The sequence below is a fragment of the Xiphophorus maculatus genome, chromosome 15, assembly GCF_002775205.1.
Source record: "Xiphophorus maculatus strain JP 163 A chromosome 15, X_maculatus-5.0-male, whole genome shotgun sequence".
In the NCBI taxonomy this organism is placed as follows: domain Eukaryota; kingdom Metazoa; phylum Chordata; class Actinopteri; order Cyprinodontiformes; family Poeciliidae; genus Xiphophorus; species Xiphophorus maculatus.
The window spans coordinates 18,400,975-18,422,913 of NC_036457.1; the positions used below are offsets into that span (position 1 = coordinate 18,400,975).

Genomic DNA, 21,939 nt, shown 5'->3' on the forward strand with positions numbered 1-21,939 from the left:
TTTCGTCAACGGATTCAAATGTATGTCTCAAGACACTGCATTCTATATTTGAAGGGGCAGTATCACGTACAGTTGACGATTTTGAGCTTTACATCATTTTATTATGTCATTCCCTCATCAAATACATAACTGCTGTGTTGCCTTGATTCTTACATGGATGTTTGAGGAAATCCTTGAATCTCCCACGGTAACTATTCAGCTGTGAAAAACACCTGGGTGGACCTAACCCCGCCTTCAAGACGCAGCTCCTCCTCTGAGCTGCAGTTTCCAAGCTTCCGCCTCACAGAGCAGCCCAACTCCCTGACTCACCCCACTCAGCTCCTCCAGACTAGCCAGCAGCAATTAGCAAACACCTGGAGGAACTGTGCATCAGCTAAGATGATTGCACAAGCTGCTTCTTTGCACAACGTTGGTAAAAATGTTATTAAAGGTTTAATAGAGAGGCCATGTTATGATGACTTCCTGAAGGCATAGTTTCAGAAAGAGCAGGAGTTTTTAAAGGGACAGAGGCCCAATTTCAAGGTGTTAAATCAGAAAGTCAAATTTCTTTTAAGTCATATTTGACAATCATATAAGAATTGAAGGTAACATAGTTATATGATTATGCTATAAAATGGCACCACGTGCCTGGAAAACGCATATAACTGCCCCTTTAAGTAGCTTAGAAGCAAAAATCTAAAATATTAGGTATGTTGCATTTCTTTTCTTGTTGCTTGCAGGCAACTAAAGACATTTGCTTCCCATGTATCTATCTGTGCATCTGAACATCCGTCTCCTCTGCTGCGCTTCACCTTCTCGTATCTTCTGTTTACCTCAGTGCGTTTACTCAGCTCCTTCATTAACACCGAGGTTAAATCAGCAACAGACAGCAGCTGCAGCCGCAGCCAAAAGGGACACGATCACTGATCTGAAGCAGATTAGGTTGTGTGATTGCATACTACGGGTCCTGTGTGCCTCCTTGGCGCTTCAACCCACCTGCCCTTTTCCCTTCCCTCACCTCTCTCCTCGCAGCCTCACCAAGGCTGGATCGATGAAACGTCCTGGAAGCAGAGATGCTACATCTTGGCTTTATGGAGTCGTTTCAGGCCTCCTGTGTGTGGCATTACGAATGAGGCCCATAAGGCTGTTGATAAGCTAACGGATAGTTCAACCATGACAAACCCTAAGATGGAGGTGTATATATATTTATATATATATATAAGCCGCAGTACTCTTTGCTTCTTTTATGACATCCTTTCGATTGCTTTATCGATCGGCCCGCAACAGACTGGATGAAATCGTAATCCCAACGCAGAAATGGGATGCTTGATTAGTACATATCACAACAGCATGGCTGTATCTTTGTTTGCTGTATCAAAGATTATTTTTTTCACAGCAAACCTGAAGGCTGTAAAGCCTGTTGCAAGGTTTTACTCTTCATAAACATTCGTTCCATGTTTATTCAATTTTGCCAGATGTGTCTTAGAACCAAAGACGGAGGGTCTCTGAGCAACTTTACACCTACGACATGTACGGTGACCATCACAGAGCTGTGAGTAAAATGTTCTTCATAGCAAATGAGAAACATTAAAGCTCCTCTCCTTCTCTTTTCATGTAATATTCATGTTGTTCTCCCACCCAAGAGAGGTCTGAAAAAGTGTGCTGGAAGTAGAATACAAGGTGTTAAAGGGCATTGAAGAGAGAGAGAGAGAGACGGGTAACCAGGGTTCAGATTTCACCTACAGAGCTCCAGCAGCATTTTGTGTGAAATCCCCATTTACGATTTGGCACTATGATCTCATTTGAGTGGTTGCTTGGTTAATTGCTACTTATAAAGCGATGCCTTGATTTTCTCCGAGTGAGCGGTTAGCTGAAAGCAGGAGCAAACGAACGCAACGAGCAGAAACAAATCATATTAGCTCGCACAAAAGCCGAACAGTCGTAAAGGTTAGGTTTGCAAATTTGCTGCCTGTGCAGCCGAAAGGATCAAGAGAATTTTGTCAGCCTGTGTTTTCATAAAACATTAGTTTTTTATTGACCTGCAATAGAAATGCCAGTGAATTAGTAATATTACAGAATTGAAGTTTGTCTGGCAAAACAAACGCTTTAAACATGTTTTCTCAAGTACACAATGCAATGTTTTTTTTTCTTCCGTTCTACTGTCACCGCAGGTGGCAGCGACTTAGATTGTGTGCACAGCACTTCATTTCAAAAAATATTGTAAGAAATGTTGTGATTAAATAAACCATATTTCAAAATGAACTTTTCAAGAGGCTCAATTTACAGGCACATTTCAATAAATTGGAAAGTCTCCAAAATCACCATTCTACCTTAAAGTTATGAGTCCTCCCTAAAGCTTGCTAACATTGTTTTTGCTGAAGCTGCCCCCAACTAATTGAGCCATCATTTCTACTATAGCTCTAAAGATGGAGTGTAATATCTAGGTCAGTGTCAGATCCTGCAAATTACATTAATTGTGAGTTGAGTTGTCAGTAGATCTCAGTTTAGGGGTTAAGGTTGTTTGGCTTGAGATCAGGAGAACTTGAAGGCCAAACTAAAGTGGAATATCATATTATGGGTTATGTTTAAGTGCTTCAAACAACATCAAAAAAGAAAAACTTGAGTGTTGTTTTTTTTGCTAGTTAGTCCAGTCCTTCATTGCTCCTCTTGCAGCTCTGCTTACAGTTCATTAGTTGGAATAAACTAAATCTGCTTGAAACTAGGAAGCTAGGCTGTGAAGGATCTCAGAAATTAGGCAGACATTCTTATACTTTACATAATTCCCCCCTCTGAAGATATGCTTTTAAATTGGATGATGGTGAAATATAAATGACTTCTTATCTAAATATATAAATGCATTGAGACAAAACATGCTTGGCTTTGAAGTGATTATGTAGGCGGTAAATGTCAAAGTAAGGAAATCATAATGTTTTACACCGTGGCATTGCATTTTATATACAAGCTATTACTGTGTCTTAGCAGGCTGTACCGTTAAGAAACTGCATTTTCCTTCCCATTATATCCAACTGTGGGCAAATTGTACATTTTTGACGACTGCCAAGTTTGTTTCTCAGCCGTTAAGCATGACTTCCCCATTGTTTGATAGCATGATGTTTTGTGTTTGCAGTTTTTAATACTTTTCTAACGTTCCATCAAGATAAGTCAGCAGACGCGTTGTTTGGTCGGCTTGAAATTATTGCTGGCAGCACAGCTAGCATGTTGAGGTAAATTATAGAGATAAAGACGTTGCCATGGAGCCAGTCAAAAACAAAAGCACACCCTTGATTTGCCCATATATGTACTTGCAGCTGTAAATAACAAACGTATTTTAGTAAGGAACATAAGTGGGATGAAGTCAGCGGCGATATATAGTTTTTGTTTGTTTTTACTTCTGTGCTGTGCTATGGGTTTTAATTTTTAGAGTCTAAAGATTTATTCTGTTTTGTAACATCGCATAGTGTAATAACGCTGCAACATGGAATTAATGTAACAAAATCAGGCTTCAAAATGTAATAAAACATAATTAAAGCCCTGGGGGCCTTATGGAGCTGCTGACTTAATTTGGATTAAACAGAAGTGCAAATAATTGCTATTCATTTTAATTGTGTTTTTTGATTTGTTGCTTTTAACACTAGTTGTGGGTCTAAATATTGTTTCACTGACGATGTATTCCTGTAACATATAATTACCCAGTAATATTTTTACTTTTCCTACTTAACATCTCTTACTACAAAAACACGGTGGGCCGCCGGTGGACCTCCTCGGCGCCCTGACCACCGGGCTTAGCAAGATTTCTCGGTTAAACCTTGATGTTGTTCAGGGCAAAACGATTAAAAATACGTTCAAGAATTTTATTACATTTTGCATCTATTATTACATAATGCTGTATTAATTGTTTTACGTTTGAAAACCCGATTTCATTACGTTATTACATGATGCGACATTACATGGTGTCTATTAAAATCACTAAAACCGGTTCAACATACCAATCTCTAAACATCTACACTTTTATTGGCAGCTCAATTTGTGGGTCGTCTTCATATCTGTTGCTTACGCATTTATAGCTGTGTCTCAACTGTCATAGTAAAATTTGCCTGTCAAGTCTGTTTATAAATCATAATGATGTTCAATTGGTTTACATCTATATGACCATCCCACTATCTTGATAGTCTTGAGCACTTTTTCCCCACGGCTTGTTCAATATCACAGATTCACAGACTCTGGCTTTTTGTTCACGTTTCAAACTCTTTGGTTTTACTTCTTTGTTGATTTAAAAAAAACAACAAAAAAAACCCCAGAGCTTTAAAAGGGAACATACAGAGCGCAGCTGTTCGTCTTATCATTTAACATTTGTCAGTTGGCACCTTTTGACACACATTAGATGTGTTATGCTGAAAAGACATAACAGTTTACTGGGATTCAGCCTTGAATAATTTCATCGGAGGTGTCAACACTTCTGAACAGGACAGGTGTAAAGAGGCTCACTGGGTGTGAGGCTGGGGCATCACACTGCTACCAGACTCTACTGGTGTGTTTGATAGAAAATAATAGTGTATTCTTTTGGGTGTGTGTGTGTGTGTGTGTGTGTGTGTGTGTGTGTGTGTGTGTGTGTGTGTGTGTGTGTAACACTGCTAATGTGCACTGCCCTGAACTTTTCCCCAAATGACCAATTACCAAAACATACTGAACAACAGAGTATAGTGGTGGTTAGTGGGTTTTTAGGAAGTTGGTAATTGTTTAATATAAAAAGGGTTTATTTTTACACAAGTAGGCAGATTGAAGATTTAACTGAAGTGTTTTGTCTGGTCAGACTCCTCTCCACGGAGACCAGCATCAACTTTCCCTGCATTGCGGTTACTATATTCAATGTACTTCAACTGCCAGCCTTCAGTCCCATCTTGCTTTAATCACCCTTTCACAGATTTAACAAGATTTATGTTTTTGACATCTGAATCGTCCTACAATAGGTTCAGTTGTCAACTTGCTGTCCGATCCACCTTTGCTTCTAGTTCCTATCCTTCCACTTTCATCAAACCAAAATGAAGGGCAGAAGGTTTATTGCCTGCCTTTTGCAGGTGCCTCTCTGTTGAGATAAGGTGTTTCATTTTACCTAATGGTGGTCATCAGCTATTGTCTAATTGGAGTGAATACAGCATTAAGACTCTGTGAGGAGCTGGGTAGAGCATAACAATGAAGGGATTAGAGGATAACAAGTACTCAGGGACTGCTAATGTTTACTGGTGTATAAGTAGATCCATTTCTCAATCCTTTTGCGCCAAATTATCTTGCGTAGCTAAAAATCCATCTGTTTCTCTGCTTTTGTTTATTTATTAATTCAATCTACATTTAACTGTTTGTGCAATTGTGTTTTGATACGGTAGTATTGATTTAAAAATCTGCACACAGATGGTATTATCTGGAAGCAGTTTCACAATGAGGTGCGTTTCAGAAACAAGGCTCTCAACTTTAAAGGATGTAGTTTCTGATAAAGTTTCACCAAATCAAATGTCCTTTGTGCAACTTGATCAAGATGAAACAGACTAAATATTTGCCAGACCTACGTTTTCCTGCACTTGATAGTTAGTGCAGCTACTGTTACGGTGCCATAGAAACCTCCCTTTTCTGGCATAAATGATTGTACAAAAAAAACGTTAACCTTAATTGTATCCAAAATCGGAAATGAGATTTGAGAATGCACACAAGATCACAATTACAGGTAAAAGTTCCAAAATATGCGTATATCCATGTGATATTTGGAATATTTCTTCTAGGCTGGCTGTAGAGAAACCACACACTTTTTGTTTTCACCAGCAAGTTTCTGGCATAATTCTGGCCCAATGTTGACCGTTCTTATTGGAAATAGTGGTACGACTTACGTAATTTATCAGTCTTCCTAATTAGACCCCATATTTTATGTGTTTTGTGTGGGCTAAGTTTGGATATATGGCAGTAGTTTAAGGTCAAATTGTTTCATTTATTCCAAAATCAGTTTTGATGTTTGTCTGGCATCATTGACAACCAATTTTGTCCAAGATTCAACCACCTTTTTTTCAGGTGAAGCAAGAAAAAGGGAGGAAGTCTTCCTCTTTTATCATGTTACCTACTCTGGGCAATGTATGTGTACCACTGGGAGCTAAATAGGCCTTGAACTTGATACCATACTCACCATTAGAGGTGTGCCGATCAATCGGTCACAGATCATAAATTGGCCGATTTCCGTGAAAAAGTGTATTATCGGTGATCGGCGATCACTGTCTCGTGTTGCCGATCACCAAAACCGATCACCTGCATTTTACTTCACAACCTGCGTCTGCAGCTTATCTCCTCTTCACACTGCACAAGCACGCAGCACCAAATCCTAAGGAATGTGGTGAGGAACTTTAACGCTCAGAGCGAATGGGGAAGTTTGCGTGTTGCGACGGAAAATTACCTCGGGGATGAAGCACGTCAAAATGCATCAACACAACGAATTTAATATGACATTTAAAAAACAAACACTTGACGGAGCATGACTAGATTGAGGCTCACTGCAGGTAAAACATACATCCGGAGCAATCAGACAGCAAGTAAAGCAGCGCACAACTACCAACACTCACCCGGATTAGCGTGACGGTCAGAAAAGCTAAACAAATAAACCAAAAAATATTTAAGTCAATGACCTAGAGGTGTAAGATCCTGGATTCTGCTCTTGCTGTTGACCGCCACTACGTGTAGTAATATTGCACTAATGTGGCGTCGTTTCTGCTCCACCAGACAATAAACTCTCACTCTGAACGTCCGCTTAAAGTTGCAGCATGTAACGTAAACAAAAGATTTTACATACTTATTAAAACTTTCGCTATGTCCTAACATAAAACTGATTATCCCTGAAAAATAATCGATCTCCTCCGCCTCCTTCCTGTGTTCTGCAGCTTGGTCAGAAACAACCAGTCAGAGCCAGCAATAATCAGCTAGCCATGTTCTCAGGAAGTTTTGATTTAGTAACTCATTATTGTTTATTTTGATGCAATCTGTGTTTAACATTGAATTAATGTTTTCTTTTTTACATGACTTTGACATATGCAGTGTTGTGAGATTTATTTAAGAACATTACTGTTAAATATTGTTTTACTGATTGCAGGCTTTTCAGTTGTCCTTTTGACTGAATAGCTGCTGTATTGTGCCTGCAAGTATTTGCATATTTACATCTAAATTAGGTGAATTTATTACCAGATTGTGATTTTGCCAGATCACATAGTAGCATTTATACCTAATGCAAAAAATTAACAGCCAATCCAGATGATCGGCGATGATCGGTGATCGGCCCTCATGGATGATTGGAATTGGAATCGGCAGAAGAAAACTTGATCAGAGCATCCCTACTCACCATATTTGTAATAGTTATCCTTTTAAACTTCACTTTGACTGATATAAACATACTCCATGTCATTACTCAACCTTTAATCTACAATACAGCCTTTCCTATAGAGAAATTTGTATTGGGCATGAGGTCAGCTTAAGATTTCAGTGGTGTTTCAGGTTGTCGAGGTGCTTCTTTTGGTTGGTGTTCTGTCAGGTAATGCTGATATAAAAGTGGATTCACTGCAGACAAAGATACTGCTGTTTCAGCTGTTTCCGGCTTATGGTAGGCATGGATTTACCAGTGTGATTCTTGGTTTGTATTAGAACCTCCTGACCCATTTCAATCCATCTGAGGGGCACATTTTGGGCCAGCTGGGTTAAAACTTGGAGCCAATGGAGTACTGTATCAGGACAATAACACAGATCCACTTAACTTCCAACCTGAACCCTGTAGAAACATTTTGGACGTTGCTTAAAAGCTCAGGCTATCGCAGAAGTGAGCTCTACCATTTCATGAGAACAGCATCATTTAATATCCAGATAAAATTAAGACCAAAACGTGTTAATTCTTTCCAGGTCAACCTTGTTGTTGACCTCAGAGAAGTCGGGTTTTGGCTTCTTCCAGCGCAGTAAAAGATGCCGATGCAAAACACACAACACCGAAGATCCACACAGCACAATCAACAAAAAAGAAAGTTGACTTTTCACTGGTACTCTGCCATACCCTTTAAAGCTCAAATGTGCAATTATACACATTATTGCCAGGAGAATTAAGATTGTTTTAAAATACTTGTATTAACATTTAGAGATGCACTGATCCCCTTTTCTCCACTTCCGATACCAACACCCGAGGTTTAGTATTGGCTGATTCCGACCCAATACAGAAAAAACAAAAACAAGCTGAAATGACGTGAATTTTTTTTTTAAACACAGACATAAATGTATTGAATCACAAATTTGAGATAATTCTGCACCTGTACAGCACACTTAAATACACCAAAGCTTCTCAAGCTTGGTCAAACATGTAAAAACAACGTGAATTTTTTCAGTCAGTGATAATAGGAGTGAAGCAGCCAAAGTAAGATAAATAATAGAAAAACTGACATGTTTGACCTTGATAAACATGTAAAAATAAACTGTAACAAATCTTCTTTCAAATAGTTCAGAAAGTGCAATTAGGAATTATAAATATAATGTTAAATAATAATAAAACATGATATCGCTCAGAGTACAAAGAACTGGAGTGAATAGATCCATCATTATGGATTGGGCACACTGTCACTGATAGCCCAATTTTTTTTCAATATCAGCACCAATATGGATATTAATATCAGATCGATGCCTCTTCATTAATCTCTTCCTCATTTCTCCTCTTCTCTCGGTTTGTCCCCTGCCTCATGAGTCCACTTCAGAAATAGGGGTCACCTGTGTCGATCTAATGACAAATCTTCTAGGATTACCAGTAATCCCGCAGCAGTAAAATCTGTTTGCCGACAGCTGTGCTCTTCCTAACAGTGTTGTCGCTTCCTGTACAAACTCTGCCCTACATACCAGAAAAAGCTCGACTCCTTTCTGAGAAAAAAAAGGGGGTGGGGGAGGGGAAATATTAATTTTCTGCATCAGTGGATTCCAATTTGATGCTATTTTTCTCCATTTCTTCTTTGGTGTTTTGTTGTATTTGACTTGCATGTGATGCTGATTTCTTCTGTGAATGATTATAGGGTTGGTGTGAATTTATTGTGAGTAAATGGCAATATTCTCCGGGAGTCATGAATTTCCCCTGGGCCTTCACTTTCAATTCGCAAACTCCTTTATTTTTTGGTGGTTGTTGTGTTTTTTTCCCCTGGCCTCGCAAAGAATGACTCACCAATAATTTAGCCATCACTTCACTCAGTGAGTAGATGTTCAATCGAACAGAAATGCACTCCTGCTTTTGTTTACAATCTCTTTTTTTCCATCTTGAATAAATTGAAGCTGAAATAGAAGATCACTGAGACAAACAAATCCTCGAAGATATTAGTTTTATCGATCCGACTGTCCTCGCATCTGCAACGTCTAATAATACCAGAGTGTGATTCCATAATATCACAGTTGGCAATGGAGTTCAATTCATTTATAGAGAGAGATTAAATCTTCACTCATGACTGCACTAAAAGATTATTAAAGGAAAACGCTCCTCGCACCAGGTTTTCAGCTTGCCGTTCACATTAAGTTTCTCCTTTCTGTTTTTGTTTGTTTTTCTCTACCCACCTCAGGTGGTGTACAAGAACAACGATATCCGACTGGAGCTCTCTCGCCTGGCCCGCATCGTTGACCCTAAGATGAAGCTCCAAGGAGACGTGGTTTTCAAGTGTGAAAACGTCCCCACGCTTGACCCCATCAACTTCGAGACCCCCGACTCCTTCCTGGCCTTGCCCAAGTGGAACACCAAGCGCGTCGGCTCCATATCCTTTGACTTCCGCACTTCGGAACCCAACGGGTTGATACTCTTCACCCACGGCAAACCGCAAAACCGGCGCGACGCCAAGGGCCAGAAGAACAACAAGGTGGACTTCTTTGCAGTGGAGCTGCTAGATGGAGGGCTGTACCTTCTTCTGGACATGGGCTCCGGGACCATCAAGGTCAAGGCCACTCAGGCTAAAGTCAGCGATGGGGCCTGGCACCATGTGGACATCCAGAGGGACGGCCGCTCTGGTAAGGATGCTGAAAACAATAAAGTAGGGGAGGGAGTACTTTGAGAACATTTTGTTGTGCAGTTTTCAGGATTTAGAGCTACAGTATGCAACTTTTTCAAAAATATGTTGGGGTCTTTCCTTTTACATTTTGGTAAAAACCGTCATTGTATCATCACAGTATAATATGAGACAAATAATGTGTGAAAAGATTAAAGTCTTCCACTGTCTCTCTGGGCTACTATTGGCTTCTGAAGAAATTAACCACTTCTGGTCAAAACCAACCAATCAGGGCCAGGATGAGGGTCATAGGCTGTCAATCAACCTCAGATACACGCTGCTCAGTGTGCCAATGGTGGAGAAACAACTTACCATTACAGGAAAACTGTTCATACACCATTATCGCTGGCTATGCTTCTTAGCCCGAGCATTCATGGCAGATTCTGCTGACGGGAAGATGCTGTAGCATAGCAGAGAGCATGATTGACAGCGCTAAATTCTTCTTCCTGGCTGTGATTGTTTTTTTTCTGACCAAACTGTGCATTTGTCTCATACTACACTGTCACAACATAGTGACTGTTTTAACAAATATGGAAAAAACATTTGTTTAAATAAAAGTTACATATCCCATCTTAAAGCCAGCTGTCAGATGTTTTTATCAGTTAATAATGATCCATATCAAAAACATGAATATATTATTTTGATCTGATTATATAGTGTAAACATCTAACAACCAAACCCTGACCTTTCCCTAACAAAAACTGAAGCTTGCAGACACAACATTTATCATCTTGTCAAAACTTTGAACCACTGCTGCACATTAAGTTACAATTAAATTATTGGAAACATTTTGCCTACCACAACATTCGGTAAAGTAATTATGCACTAGCTTGTTTTAGCTTCCTGGGATTCCCAACCTTAGAATGTTATAAAACTTTAATAGAGATAGATGGCTCAAAATGATTTATTGCCAGGGTAAAGTTCTCTTCTTCTCTAAATAGCAACTGAGCCCCTTCTATTTTTTTTCTGGCTTCCTTCCATCTGTTGGTTTCCTGACCTCAAAACATAGCTAAATACATAGAAAATGCTTGAGGAAGATTGTATTGGCGAACAGGGGTTGAAACTTCTCTTGCCTTAAGCTCCAGACTCAATACAATCTCTGCATTAGGAGAGATCCTCCAGAGAACACGGTTGTGTTAGTTGCTGTGTTATATATCAGGTTGGAGCAGCCAATTTAGCCGTGTGTCAGAGCTCGCTGCTTTGATTAATCACCGGCACAGCCCCCAAGTGCGATAGCGGAGCAGAAAGTTGGATTTCTTCACTGGGAAAAAGAGGAATGAGACAGATAAATGGATAGCAGACTGAAAGATGGTTAAGAACAGGCATAATCACACTTGTGGCACGAGTGAAATGTTAATAAGGAGTCTGGGTGAATTAAATTTCATGTCCACAAAGAGCTTGGGTTTCTGCCGCGCTGCAAGATGAATATAACATTTGGGAACTCATATTTCACTGTTCTCGTGCAAGCTAATGGTAGGCTGTGAGGGAAAAACGAGATCTTTTTCTTTATCTCCTATACCATATGCTTTTGACCTCAACGGAGGCTGAAGAAGATATCCTGTACAGCATAGGTTATGTGATATGAGCAGTCCGCCTGCTGAATAATACGTCCATTTCTATTTAAAAAAGAAAAAAGTAAAATATTTAAGGTGGCAATTAAGATATAACAACTATGAGGCAAAATGAAAGTAATACAGGCCCAGACATCTGTCTTCTTAGAATATTCCTACGCTTTCATTACTTGTCACTCTGGCATATCTGAGCTTGTGAAGCAAATTTCAACACCGAACAAAGATGACATAAGTCGACACAAAAGGCTCTTTTCAGATTTAATTTAAGGGAAAAAGGTATCCGAACTAACCTGACCCTATGTAAGTGTCTTTTTAAATCATGATTTAACTGAGAATACACACATTTTTTCTTTCATTCCACTAGCCACACCCAAACACTTCAAGAAATCACTTGAATAGAATCCGATGTCATCTAGTAGGCTAAGGCTCCATTTACACTACAACAACAGGACAGTAAAACACAAATGTTTTGTCGTCTCTTTCACATGGTAACAATGTTTTGGATGGACAAAACTACAAAGGTAAATCGAAAACATAAGCAAACGATGATGCCAGTCACGTCATCATTCATCCAGTTTTCACACAACGCATTCACAATGACAGTGGACTGGATTATTTGCCGTGTTTAAGCAAAATCTGCTGATTTTGAAATATTGATGTTAGCATTGAAGGATATACAGATTCCACATGCGCCTGTATACAATCAAAGGATTATGACAACATTCCTGTGGATCAGAAACTGTTCAAACTTTCACCACCTCCTATAGGCTTTCTATACTCACTGCATGATTTCCAGTCCTATTTGCGTTTTCATTCCATTGATGTGTAAATGCGGATTTTTTTCAGATACACGATGGAAAAAGTTTTTGTAAAGATTTGGAAAACAAGCCTACAAGCTCTATAAAAAAGTAATACCTCATGGTCCAATCTAAAGGATTCAAGGACTGTAGCGAAGTATTAGTTATTGACATTTTTCAGGCTGGAAAGGGCTACAAAGCAATTTCCTGGGATTTTGGACTCCAGCAAATCAAAATGAGATTCACAAAAGAGCCCTGAAAAGCATCAAGCCGGGCCTCACTCTTGTCATTTAAGGCCAGTGTTCACGATTCAACAATAGAAGCGAGACTTGGCAAAAATGGCGTCCATGAGAGCGTTTCGAGATGAAAAACTCTTCAAAAATAGACACAAAGGCCTGCTACTCATTCAGAAAAAAAACCATCTTGATGTTCCCTAAGACTTTTTGGACAATATTCTGTAGACTGACGTGACAAATGTGGGAATTGTTGGAAATTGTGCGACCTGCTCCATCTAGTAATAAAATGAACGTAGACAGAAATCAAAAATACAATCAACTGGTGCAGTTTTTATTTCGCCAACAATCATACACCGACACAAAAAACCATACCTGGGTATTAAAATGCATTTCCACAGCAGTTTCACAAAAGACGTTCTGTGAATCATACCTAAGAAATACATTCAAACAAAAGAGAGGGCAAAGAATTCTAGTGGACTTCCTCCGATCTTTCTGCAAGGCAAATTTTATATTTTGATTGAATAGAGACTTGACGCCTGACGCAAAAAAACAGTGTGTAATTATTTATTCTTATTTTGTTCTCTTCTTCTGTGGTTTTGGGACTCATCAGGGATTCCCTGAAGTAGAGGGTCAGCGATCAAAGCAAATCAGGGTTCCAGAAATGGGTTTTCAGCACCATCTACAAAGATGGTGCTGAAAAGCGTTGTACTCTTATCATCACACTTTTTTACACCTCCAGGTGCAGCTCTGCTTTGTCTTAATTCTTTGGGTAAAACATTCAACACCTCTGGCCTAAAGTTGATGACTTGAAATATGACAGCTTGAAAAGTAAAGGTTTGGGGGAGCAAGAATACTACTGCAAACGATATTCGATTTAAGAAGAATAAAGTAAAAAAGGAATAGTAATCGCTTCTCTTCAACCCAGGCATCATCTCGGTGAACAGCCGCCGGACCCCTTTCACAGCCAGCGGGGAAAACGAGATCTTGGACTTGGAAGGGGACCTTTACCTGGGAGGTTTGCCCGACAGCCGGGCGGGCTTGGTGCTCCCTACCGAGCTCTGGACCGCTATGCTCGACTACGGCTACGTGGGCTGCATCCGGGACCTGTTCATCGACGGACGCAGCAAGGACATCCGGCAGATCTCGCAGTCGCAGAACGCGACTGGCATCAAGTCATCGTGCAGCAAGATGACGGGGAAGCAGTGCGACAGCAGCCCCTGCAAGAACAGCGGCATGTGTAAGGAGGGATGGAACCGGTTTATCTGCGACTGCACCGGAACGGGCTTCTGGGACAGCACCTGCGAGAGAGGTCAGTCGTCTTTTAACTCCTGCTTTGTAAACTCTGTTAATTTTGTATATCTGTTTAGAGATTAACTTTATAAATCTGTTTGTTTTTACTTGGAGGTTTATTGATTTCTCACTTAAGGAGGATAAAGCAATGTTTTTTGTTTTATTTTATATGCTGCAAGCTGTTTCGTGTGTGTGTTAGAGGTGCATTGATCAAAGATTTTTCCACTTTCCTCCGAAGAACTATCATTAACAGCATTTAAAATTTTATCTAGTTTTTCTGTCATTAATGATCATTTATATTCAAATGAGAAGCGATGCCACACTATGTGGGACAGACAGAGAAGGATTTTGCTTTATTTTTTAAGACACAGTCGTTTCCATTATCCACACAATTGCACAATTTGACTTTTTGAAAATAAATTCGCTTAATAGAAACATAGCAATTTTGAAAAAATGTGTTGTTTTTCAGTCAAATATTTTGGTGCTTGAATTAGTTTTACTTTTAGGTTGGAATAAAATTGGTTTATTTGGCAAAACAATTTTTTACACCTGAGTCATGATCAACAACCAGATGTTCCCGCTGTCGTAAACCAAGAAGAAGAAGACAACAGGAAGTAGTTGGAGGATGATGGCACGTCATGTTTTTAATGACTTGTTGCGTGAACAAACATATTCACGTGTGACTTTAGTCGCTTTTCTTGCTTAATGGAAACACCTCAAATGTGGAATTGTGTTTTTTACGCAATGTTTGCACAAATTTCTAATGGGAACGCAGCTAGCGAGTACCGTTTACATTCCAGCTGTTTATAACATCTAATGTTAGCAACGTACACCTTTAGCATTGTGTAGCCTGTAAAACATGTGGACATAAATGGTTGTAGAACACCACATGAGACAAGAGTTCTGCCAAGATATGGAGAACAAGCTGTGAAAACCCCGAACTACAACCTGCAGGAAAAGAATGACATCATCCTTTTCCTGCAGCTCCGGGAGAGAGAACATATTTATTAGTCATTGCAGATTTCATGCAGGCTTTATAGGTGGAAGCTCCGAACAAATTCAGTTCTGCACTATGTGCTTCCCATGAGAAGGTGATCGTCATGGGCCACAAACTACCTCCGTCTTCACCGTAAATATCCATCTAATGTGGCAGTGATACTCTTTTGTGTTTGAGGCGCTACAGCATAATTGAGATTATTTTAAAATAAATCATGCTTTGTCTCTGACTGGATCAGACCGGCCCCTCCTTCCCTTCCCCTTTCTTTAAAGTGCGGTCACAAAGAGAGTTATCTACTGCCGATTAGGTGGAACTCTTCTTAAGCCTCTTCACAGAGACCCACTTCAAAAAATGTCTGACCTTTCCCTATAATGAAGTTTATTTTTAAGTGTGAGATTTTAGAGGGGGAAAAATGTGCTCCACATATAAAACTGCAAATTCTTGCATGTGAGAGCAAACTTCTCTGTTTTAAGCAGAGTATATGAAGGCCTAATAATGGCAACTTTCCTGACATACTTTCAACCCTGCTGTTAACTGCTGATTTCTGCTCTGGGTCAGTCCACTGATACAGCAGTTTAATAATACCTCCCCTAGGTGGGTGCAAATTGCTGGCTCCTTTTTATGCTTAAAAAAATTGAGGCAGAGAGCTTTGAAAAGTAGTAAACAGTGAAGGAAGAGAATTGCTAGCACCTAGTTTTCCGTCAGTTTACAAAACTCCTATTCACTGTTAACAGCCTGGATAAATGCAGAGTTTAATTTCATGATTTCTTTTCAGAACTAAATAAGTAAGGAGAAAAAAGTTAATGTTTCATTCTCTTTTTTTCCTTCCATTTTCTAGACACAAAAATCTAATAATTCTCAATATTGCAGTCGTTTGTTCCATTCATTTTTATTCCACTGACATGTTTTATTTCTGATTTGAAACATACATGTTGAATAATTGATTTTTGCCATAAGTTTTTTTTTTGACTCGCTGACTAAATGACCGACACACTCATTTACAAATCAAACAAAAGGTAATTTCTCCACTTTTTTGTTCTCTATAAAACCTGAAATTGAATCTGTAAGTAGGTGTAGCTGAAATGCAAAAGCTTAATTTTTTTTCTTAATCTTATGCAAATTATTTCTAAGTGCAAAGTTCAGAGACTATGCTTTAAAGAATTTGCATTTAGTGTGAGACAATCCAGTTTTGAAATTTTTCTAATCTATATGGGTCCAAATGCCAACGTAGTTAAACCAAGCTTCTCACGGCATCAACTTCCTCACCAAAGAGGGTTTTTTTTATTCCAGGATTGGAAAAAGATCAGCGTTGAAGATGAAAATTGACCAATGCAGATCACCAGCTGATGCTTTGGTGCATCTCAGTGTGTGCAAAACCTAGTGTGCATTTAACAGGTTGGAAAACATGCACCGTAAAGCTAAAATGACTGAAAATAGATTTCCTCCTTCCTCAAATCTCGCAGACGTGACGGAGGTGGCCGACTAACAATAGCTTTTCTGCAGAGGTGGACGGCGTTCCGTTTCACCAAAAAGCCAGAAATGCGACTCGGGACATTTCCCCTCGCATTATTTATGGAAGGCTTTTGCTGAAAGATTTAATAGGATTTCACTTTCCTTTGCCAGGTTTTTCTTGTCGTTCGTGACGCCCTGCGTGGAGAAGTTGCACTTCCTGCTGGTGAAATGGGCTCTTCTTGTCTCAGTTTTTAAGAGATCGGCTGCATAAAGTTTTTATGAAGCTGAGGAGATGGGGGACACTCGAGGCTGTGGGAGAGTGTGTTATCAGGCTATTGTTCAGATTGTTCCTGGCTTTTTCATGATTTTACAGAGATTTGCTCGGTTCAGCAGAGGTCTCACAGCACTCTCACTAGAGCCCGGGGCCTGTAAAGAACCTTGCTTGTATGGCGAGTAATGAGCATCTGGAGACCAGGCTGTTGAAGCAAGCGGTGACATTAGGTGGAGAGAGGATAATTTGTCATTAACGGAGTCAGTGGAGAATATCAACATGTACAACCTGAAAGGCTGCGTCTCACATACACACAGAAGTGGAGCTTGTTTAGTGTTTGTCGTGTTCTGAGAAAGTTGACGGAAAGTCAGCTGAAGGAAATGCAGAGGCGCAGGCGACTTTAAATGTATTTTCATTGCAACTACAGTATGTGAAGGATGATGGAGTATTGGGGTCATGGTAAGAAAATGAAAAAGAAATCACAAGAGTAATACAATAAAGTTACGAGAATAAAATCATAATACTCAAGGATTCTTTTATTGTCATACCATTTCGCAATCGCTTGCTTGTGGTGCAAAATTTGTACTTAAGTCCCAGATGAAGCAGTTTAAAAAATAAACGGAGTAGTCAGTTACATATAGATATATACGTATATGCATATTAATAAGACTTTATTCTTGTAATTTTATGACTATTCTCACATTATGACATTATTCTAATAAATTTATGACTATTCTCACATTGTTATGACATTATAATAATATATTCTCTTTTTTCTTGTCATAATATGACTGTCTTATACGACTTTATTTGCGTAATATTACTTTATTCTCGTAATGTTTTGACTTTATTCTCATTTTATTGTAAGCTTTTTCTTGTATTTTTTAGACTTTATTATAGAAATATGATTTCGTTCTCATTATTACAACTTTATTCTCATATTTTTTTTTAATTTTATTCTTGGAATATTATGAATTTACTTTGCTGAAATTGCTCATTTTCTTGCTTTCTCTCTAACATTTCAGATCCAAAGAAATAGGAGGCGATACACTGTTTCTGATGCACAGCAACAGACACACATAAAACAAAAAGAACACCAGTGTGGCCTGTCTTCCACCCACAGGAAGAAAAACATTAAGTTTTATGCCCCCACCACTCCACACCCTCACATTATTCTTCTGTTGTCCCGTTCCGCTTCCTCCCACACATCGGTCTCTGAATGGTCATATATCTGTTTTCAATGAGCGCCGTTGCCGCTGGGTGATAACCCATAGGACGGCAAGTCTGCCTTCAACTTCTGGAGGTGGAGAACAAAAGCTTCAGCCTGTTCAGAGCAGGATTTCTACTCTCCTGTTAGACTTAGTGTACGATACGGATGTTGCTCTTTTTAATTGAGATACATAAACGTTTGGGGTAATCAGACATATTTAGTATGACTTCTTGGCATTGTTTTTCTAATAAATGCAGAAAATCTGAGAATTTAAATGATTAAATAATGAATATTTATCACCAGATTAAACCAACCTGCATCAACAGGTAATTATGGATCATTTCAAAGAAAACCAGAATCTCACAGAAGCAGGTGAAAGGTGAATTTGAATGATTAATTAATAGCAATTAGATTGAAAGTTCCACTGATCTGAGGGAAATAATGTTGTATGAATAATACATTGTGGCTTAAGAAGTCTTAAAGAAAAACAATCAACAATAAAGTAGCTTTAATTCAAACTGACCTTTGTAAGGCAACATCCGTAAAATATAAGACTTGAATAGAACTGTTATGAGATAATTACCAACTTAATGACGGATTCTGGTTACGTCAATGATAAGTCATATTAATCCCTAAGTCACTGGGGACTTTTGACCAAAATGTTGTCACTTTTTCTCAACAAAAGTAGAAATCAAAAACCAATGCGGACTTAAATAAATATTTATATTTACGCTTTGCATAGCCTTGAATTGCCAATTGTACAGCTTCCATGAGTTAAAGACCTGGACTGAACCTGTTAATGCAGCAACTTCTAGCTGCTTCTTCTTCTTTGACTTATGAAGCCCTTGATTCAAAACTTGCTGCTACAGAGAGACATCTAATTTATTATTGTGTTGAGACTGAAATAACAATTTACGTTTATTTTTTTTCAACTTTGGGCTTCTTGACTCGATGGAAAATTTAGAAGTTCACTCAGTGAGTGAGAAAAATATTGAAGTTCATGCTCTCCAGTTGGGATATAAAATACAAGCCAATATGACAATATCTAATAGATATGGACATACCACACCAACTTTTGTTCTTTTTAAGAATTTAGGTCATTTCCTATTTTGCCTTTCATGCTATCTTATTGAAAGGTTTGCATTACTATGGCACATAATTTGACACAATTCTAAATGTGATCAAGTAAAGGAGATTTTGTGGAAAATCAGATTCTGTCATGTCCTTGAAGTACTAATGTCAATTTTGCATTTAGTCCCTCCTTCAATACTACACATGTATAAGGATCAAAAGTGTGGTATTTACTAGGAGTTTAGATGGGGCACATTACTTTTTATGTGGAATCACCATCACTTTTTAAAATTATTAATGATTACGTGACCATTTGAGAGTTAAATTGTAATGCTCTATAAATACATTCAAGTTCTCAGATTAATCAAATTAATAAAGTTGTGCCACTTTTACTCTCAAGAAATAATTACATTGAACAAAAGATTACATCTGGATGAGATGGTTGGATTGGGTATAGTGGGTCTCATTTTCATCTGATTGGTTGCACATTTGCTGTATACATGAAACTTGCATAATAAAATGGCATTTCTCTAGTGTCAAACGCCTAGTAACACAATATGGGAGTGTTATTTTCCTTTGGCATCACGTCTTCCTACTTTTAATTGGCAAAGAGCTCCTTGTCTTTCAAAGGTCTGTAAAAAACTGAGATGGATTAACATTCTTCTAACTTACCGCCAATAACGGAAGCTGCCTGGGTCTCGTTTCCTTCCCACATCTTCCTCTTGTTCATGTTGGAAGATCAGTGATCGTTAAAGGGGCCTTGGTCTGCTCGGTGGTCAGGTCTCAACACACTGAACTACCTTCTGTTTGCACAAATACACCACAGCTCGATACGGATGCCGTATCACTTTGCTCCTCTCATTCTCACCCACAGTAGAGTGAGGCCATCAAGCATGCGGAGGGATGTCTTCTCAGAGAGCTGGTGTCAGCGATCCCAACGCCTATAACCGCAAGGAAACAGTTGAAGTAGAATCACAAAACCCGAGAGTTTTATTTTCAGTTAAAGACTCATACAGGGCTTATTCTCTGGCAAGGAAATCTTTGAAGCTTAAAGTTAGATTCTGTTTCTTGGCCTCATAATGACCCTTGAAAGGAATTTTTGTGTGAGCTCGTCAACATGTTGGCCCGCTTTCCATCCCTAAATTTGCAGTACTCTCCAGAATGCAAGTTTGTCAATTTTATTCTCGTCTAGTGATAAAATTGTACCCCTCAGAATGACGAGAGCCCTTTGGATTGAGATGTTGTGCGTGAAACTTCGTGCGGTATTTTGTCTTTTCAAAAGGAGTGACTTGAAATCTTCTAGTCAAACTGGCAGAGCAGCTCTTTCTCCTCCTCCTCGGTGCTTTTCAGCAGACCCCAGAGCTCCCTGGTGACAATATCAAACAGCCACTGAGATGTATTCACACGTGGTACAGGCTCTTGATCTCACCGAAACTATACAGTACATTTGTAGCTGAGAGCTATGCTTGCGCTGGTGTGATGAGAGAGAGGGTAGAAATGATGAGATCAATACTCTCCCGGTGGATGTAACAGAGGTTATGAATTTACATGACAACGTTTGGCCTTCAGTGGTGAATTGCTGAAAGAATATAAATGTTTATTTGTCTGTCTGCGGCTTGAAGCAGTTGGAGATCAGTCTAACACCGTTTTGCGATGTTGTTTGATTGAATCGGATTTCGCTCCAGGAGTCTTTAAATGTGTTTCTTATGTAGCATTAGCAGCTTAATCATTAAACCGAAACTGCTAGCATGGCGTCATATTAGTGCGATGACAAATGTGACGGACGTGCTTGTGGCAAGCAGTGATGTTTTTCTGTCTTGTAGTCGGTGGACTGTGCAGTTGCTCCACCCTAACCGATCCGTACCACTGTCCTACGGACCTACAACTAATTTGTACAGGGTGAGGTCAGTTATATGGGTCGCTTTTGTAATAGAAACAGACAAAATAGCATACCAAACCACACCAGTTCTAGAGGTACTGCTGAGTGGAACAAAGCATTAGAGACCTATCAAACTGGCACTCTGGAGAGGAATCTAAAAGCACTGTGTTGTGCCCAATATGCTTTTAAGTTACCACATTGGCAAATGACTTGGTATGTGACAAAAAAATTCACCTTTAGATGTGAACACATTCTGATGAAAAATGTATTTTTCACCTAAAAAACAATTCACTGTTTAGCTACAGTCATTGTGCAGAGTGCAGAGACGGATTTTTGTTTCAGTAATGGGTTTTGCATGTAGGGAATGAATAAAGCTATCTTAGGTAAAGGCTTGCTTGTTCTACTTTGATTTGTTTTTTGAAGCACATTAATCTGGTTGGATATGCCTAATAGTGTAATTTATAGGAAATGTCACAAAACCCATGATCTTTCTTGAAGTATCCAGCGAATATTCGTGTGGCACATTTTTATGCGTTTAAACATGATGGAGACTGATATTGGCATATGTTGGCAGAATTGATCTTTTGTCCCTTTGTAGCCCTTAGGCTGGCTGCTTCCGTTCTGTTTCCTTAAAGTGAAGGAAATAAGAGTTATCTACTGCAGATGACCTCTTTGAAAGGACTCCTCTTTAGTTGTTCATTAGTTGCTGTAGACTCATCAAATTCACATCAGTGGTACAAATCTTTCATTCCCAAAGACGCTTTGTTAGATTGAGATATGGTGACGACAGATGAAAAGAAAAATCTGTCTCAGACATTTTGAGCTTTGTGACTTGGTCCAATATAGTAGCTATCAGATAAAGATATTATGTTATATAAGGAAGCAAAGAAACACGCACTGCTACTTGAAATTGAGTTTATCTTTGCAGCAGTGACATTGCCTGCTACTTGTTTCCTCTTACAGATCCCAGATAGCTGGTTGTAGCTCTGGCATTTTGTCATTTTCATTTTTATTATTGGAATTGGCATGCTTTTTAAGACAGTTGTACTATCTCAATAACATTACAAAAAAAGTGAGGGGAAAAAAAAAGCTTCATCCATCTTTTCTGGCTTT

General features: G+C 39.0%; 1 protein-coding gene across 16 annotated transcripts in view; it reads left to right on the top strand.

Annotated features, from left to right (window-relative positions):
• The window catches only part of LOC102225484 (neurexin-3b), a 391,379-nt gene that overhangs the window by 108,618 nt on the left and 260,822 nt on the right, over nt 1-21,939 (top strand). For all 16 annotated transcript variants that reach the window (XR_002754044.1, XR_002754045.1, XM_023348134.1 and 13 more), the window contains 2 exons: nt 9,576-10,014; nt 13,582-13,965. Coding sequence is in view for 14 of the 16 variants with exons in the window: in XM_023348134.1 (XP_023203902.1) it covers nt 9,576-10,014; nt 13,582-13,965 (823 nt within the window). In the remaining 2 variants the exon portion in view is untranslated. The remainder of the gene's footprint in view (nt 1-9,575; nt 10,015-13,581; nt 13,966-21,939) is intronic.